Source organism: Sander lucioperca, chromosome 19 (genome assembly GCF_008315115.2).
Source record: "Sander lucioperca isolate FBNREF2018 chromosome 19, SLUC_FBN_1.2, whole genome shotgun sequence".
In the NCBI taxonomy this organism is placed as follows: Eukaryota; Metazoa; Chordata; class Actinopteri; order Perciformes; family Percidae; genus Sander; species Sander lucioperca.
Genome location: NC_050191.1, coordinates 20,722,734 through 20,727,733, shown reverse-complemented (window position 1 = coordinate 20,727,733; position 5,000 = coordinate 20,722,734). Strand labels below are relative to the sequence as shown.

General features: G+C 47.3%; 1 protein-coding gene across 4 annotated transcripts in view; it reads left to right on the top strand.

Moving 5' to 3' along the window:
- The window catches only part of LOC118493893 (T-lymphoma invasion and metastasis-inducing protein 2-like), a 19,025-nt gene extending 14,668 nt beyond the window's left edge, over positions 1 to 4,357 (top strand). For all 4 annotated transcript variants that reach the window (XM_035995702.1, XM_035995701.1, XM_035995703.1 and 1 more), the window contains 2 exons: positions 3,303 to 3,488; positions 3,860 to 4,357. In XM_035995702.1, coding sequence (XP_035851595.1) covers positions 3,303 to 3,488; positions 3,860 to 4,153 — 480 coding nt within the window. In that variant the 3' untranslated portion in view covers positions 4,154 to 4,357. The remainder of the gene's footprint in view (positions 1 to 3,302; positions 3,489 to 3,859) is intronic.
- Positions 4,358 to 5,000: the final 643 nt, after the last annotated feature.

The following is a 5,000-nucleotide window of genomic DNA, read 5'->3' as shown; positions in this document are numbered from 1 at the left end:
ATCCGAACGCACCCCTGGCTCACAGCTAGTGAGGAGGTGGGTTAATAATGAGGTAAGCCATTATGATTGGCTAAGGCAGAGTCATGTTTCATGGTTGCCAATCAGAGCCAGTGTTTTTACACACATGCCAACACACACACACACACACACACACACACACAACAGCTGAACAGAGATTCGATGAAGCAGCAGAGATGGCGAGTCAGGAGCAATCTGATGAAAAGTTGGTGTTTTCAAGGTGGAGATATAAGCACTACTTCAAATTCATTGTGGTCAAAGGCGAGAACGTGCATGTAATGTGTACATTATGTCCAGGAGAGAAGACTTTGTCGACATCCGTTGTAAGCAACTCTAATTTAATGAAGCATCTCACAACGACACACGCATCTACAAAGCTAGTGGCCAAAACCAGCGCTACCTCGCTGGGCTCCTACATGAAGAAGCCTCTGTGGGTGGATCACAGTGCCACAACAGCTTTTAATTTATTATCAAGCTCTGTGAGTGTAACCATCAACAGCAAGAAATCACACTTCTATCCCGGACCATCCTTTATGGTGCCATGTGGGCATGCTTACAGCATCCAGAACGTCACTGCTCAGCCTGCAGTTCTGCACTTCACCAGGGTATTAGCAGAAAGTTCAGATTGAAGTTGTCAGCTTGGTGGCTGCTGGATAACCAGATATACATATATATATATATATGTAAATATATATATATATATATATATATATGTGTAAATTTAAAATACCCGACTGAATATGTGTGACATCTGAAAGAATTAAAAGATGTAAATGGACTTTTTTTAGTTTTTCAGTTTAATGAATTTGATCCTTAGCTGTGCTTGCAATGATACAATTCTGTTAAAACAAATAAAGATAATTTAAAAAAAAAAGGGGCGGTGATGGTGCAGTGGATATGACACCTACCACCTAGTGTGGGAGACCCGGGTTCGATTCCCACTGTGATACATCAACCAATGTGTCCCTGAGCAAGGCACTAAACCCCTAGTTGCTCCAGAGGCGTGCAACTTCTGACATATATAGCAATTGTAAGTCGTTTTGGATAAAAAGCGTCAGCTAAATGACATGTAATGTAATGTAATGTACCTCCACCAGAGGATAGCTCGCCATCCACTAGCAAAGAAGGACTTGGAGCAAAGTCCTCCAGGCAGCAGAAGATAGATCTTTCTGCCTCACAACAAAAAAACTGCTCAAAAAAATCCAAATTCTTTGACATATAGCAACTTTTTTTTAACAGTAACGCAAATAGTTACTTTCCCTGGTAACAAGTTACTTTTATTATAGAGTAATTCAGATACTAACTCAGTTACTTTGTGAAACAAGTAGTGAGTAACTATAACTAATTACTTATTTAAAGTAACGTTCCCAACGCTGGTAATGAACCGCAGAGAAGCATGCTATGCAATATCAATCTTGTGGAGACATGTAGCAGAAGCATTCATGTACAACAGGTCTCCATAGTCTAAATTAGATAAAAATGTTGCATTAACAAGGCGCTTTTTTGCCTCAAAAGAAAAACACAATTTATTTCGAAAGAAAAAGCTCAATTTTAGTTTAAGCAATTTCACAAGATTGTCTCTATGGGGCTTAAAAGTCAGGGAGTCATCAAACAAAATACCGAGGTACTTGGTTAATGTGTCTGGCCGGGCTCGGACACAACGTGCACGGGGCTCGGGAAGGGTCTGGCTTGATGTTTTGGGCCTGATCTAAGCTCTAGTTCTCACACAGTTGGAGCTCCAGTAGAAGCAGCAGAGAGTTTATAAGGTGAGCGGTTAGCGTGCTGCTGCTCGGCCTCCAGGGCCTTCTGGCAGCTGCAGACCGGGACAGGAGTGGAACATCTGTTCCAGATGTGCCAGGTTGTTACCGGCTGCCGAGAACAACAAACGTTAGCTTCCCGCTAACGATAGAGCCAGACGAGGCTGCAGAGAGTGACATCACGAGCCAAATGTTGAAAAAAAAAAAAGAAAAATACTTTTTGTGATGGTTTTTAAAATCACAAATATTGATTTTAAAATGATTTAATTGATTTGAAAATGTGTGATCAGAACTCAGTCCAACAGTCTGTTACACAGAAAAGAAACCGACCGTAGATTAATAAATAATGCTAACTGTGTGTGTGTGTGTGTGTGTGTGTGTGTGTGTGTGTGTGTGTGTGTGTGTGTGTGTGGGTGTGTGTGTGTGTGTGGTTGTGTGTGTGTGTGTGTGTGTGTGTGTGTGTGTGTGTGTGTGTGTGTGGTTGTGTGTGTGTGTGTGTGTGTGTGTGTGTGTTTTTGTGTGTGTGTGTGCATGTGTGTGTGCATGTGTCTGTGACTGTGTGTGTGTGTGTCTGTGTGTGTGCGTGTGTGTGTGTGTGTCTGTGTGTGTGCGCTTGCATGTGTGTGTGACTGTGTGTGTGTTTGTGTGTGTGCGCGTGTGTGACTGTGTGTGTGTGCGCGCGTGTGTGTGTGTCTGTGTGTGTGCATGCGTGTTTGTGTGTGTGTGTGTGTGTGTGTCTGTGTTTGTGTGTGTGTGTGTGTGTGTGTGTGTGCGCGTGCGTGTGTGTGTGTGTGTGTGTCTGTGTGTGTGTGTGTGTGTGTGCGTGTGTGTCTGTGACTGTGTGTGTGTGTGTGTGTGTGTGTGTGTGGGTGTGTGTGTGTGTGTGTGTGTGTGTGTGCATGTGTGTGTGTGCATGTGTCTGTGACTGTGTGTGTGTGCGTGTGTGTGTGTGTGTGTGTGTGTGTGTGCGCGTGCATGTGTGTGTGACTGTGTGTGTGTGTGTGCGCGCGCGCGCGCGTGTGTGTGTCTGTGTGTGTGCATGCGTGTTTGTGTGTGTGTGTGTGTCTGTGACTGTGTTTGTGTGTGTGTGTGTGTGCGCGTGCGTGTGTGTGTGTGTGTGTGTGTGTCTGTGATTGTGTGTGTGTGCGTGTGTGTCTGTGACTGTGTGTGTGTGTGTCTGTGACTGTGTGTGTGACTGGGTGTATGCGCGTGTGTGTGTGTGTGTGTGTGTGTGTGTGTGTGTGTGTGTGCGCGTGCGTGTGTGTGTGACTGGGTGCGTGTGTGTGTGTCTGACTGTGTGTGTGTGTGTGTGTTTTTGTGTGTGTGTGCGTGTGTCTGTGTGTGTGTGTGTGACTGGGTGTATGCGTGTGTGTGTGTGTGTGTGTGTGTGTGTGTGTGTGTGTGTGTGTGTGTGACTGGGTGCGTGTGTGTGTGTCTGACTGTGTGTGTGTGTGTGTGTGTGTGTTTTTGTGTGTGTGTGCGTGTGTCTGTGTGTGTGTGTGTGTGTGTGTGTGTGTGTGTGTGCAGATCCAGCAGTGGGAGCAGAACCTGGAGAAACTGAACCTGGATCTGTTCCGTCTGCGCTGCTATCAGTCCAGCCTGCAGGGCGGCGAGCTGCCCAACCCCAAGAGCCTGCTCGCCGTTGCCAGCCGGCCCTCCAAGAGCATGCTGGGACGGCTGGGCGTCTTCTCCGTGTCCTCCTTCCACGCTCTGGTAAAAAGCTCCGCCGCCAACACACACAACTTGAAAGCCGTCGCTAACTCGCCCACACAGAGGACGTCTCATCCCTCTGAAAACACTGCGTCTGAAATATGTAGTAGCTACAACAGTATGTCAGAAACCTTAGTATTAAACCAATAGTACGCAAACTGCATACTATTTCTGGTAAAATATTACAGTATGCATTACTGGACACTACGCTGGCATAAATATAATAATATCCTCTGCTATATAGTCAATTCAATTTCATTTATAGTATCAAATCATAACAGGAGTTATCTCAGGACACTTTACAGATAGAGTAGGTCTAGACCACACTCTATAATTTACACAGACCTCATGTTGGACGTGTGGCGTCTCCGCAGGTGTGCAGCAGAGACGAGGGGACTCTGAGGCGACGCAGCCGCTCTCTGTCGGGAGGATGCAGCCGGAGGCGCGGCCTGCCGTCCTCTCTGAGGGCGCTGGACGCACCCAAGAGACGCAGCAGGGACGCCAGACACTCCACAGCCCAGGTAATACACCGCACCCACCACGGCCCAGGTAATACACCGCACCCACCACGGCCCAGGTTATACACCGCATCCACCACGGCCCAGGTTATACACCGCACCCACCACGGCCCAGGTAATACACCGCACCCACCATGGCCCAGGTTATAAACCGCACCCACCACGGCCCAGGTAATACACCGCACCCACCATGGCCAAGGTTATACACCGCACCCACCACAGCCCAGGTTATACACCGCACCCACCACGGCCCAGGTTATACACCGCACCCACCACGGCCCAGGTTATACACCGCACCCACCACAGCCCAGGTAATACACTGCACCCACCACAGCCCAGGTAATACACCGCACCCACCACAGCGACAAAAAAGCTGGCAAAGACGCCAAATAAGGCAAAAAAAATTTATAAAAACCTGCAAAAATGTTGAAAGGCTAGGTGTGTGTGTCTCTGTGTGTCTTTGTGTGTGTGTGTGTGTGTCTCTGTGTGTCTTTGTGTGTGTGTGTGTGTGTGTGTGTGTGTGTGTGTGTCTCTGTGTGTGTGTGTGTGTGTGTGTGTGTGTCTCTGTGTGTGTGTGTTTGTGTGTGTGTATGTGTGTGTGTGTGTGTGTGTGTATGTGTGTGTGTGTGTTTGTGTGTGTGTGTGTGTGTGTGTGTCTCTGTGTTATGTGTCTGTGTGTGTGTGTGTGTGTGTGTGTGTGTGTGTGTGTCTCGATGTATGTGTCTGTGTGTGACCATTTTAACCCATTTTTCTGTTTCTCCAAATGTCCGTTTGTACTTAGAAAATTGACCTGATCAGCGTTACCCTGACCCTCTAAATACTCCCAGCAGTGCCCTGATTGGTCTTCCAGTGGTTGTGACTCTGATTAAAAGCTCTCAGTTGAACCCAGTTTGATTCCAGCGGTTGGTGCTCTTTAAACCCCCCCTCAGACCGCTACGCTCTCGGCTTTCTAAAATGGGCAAAATGCCAACGACCCAAACAAACAAGCGCTCTCATA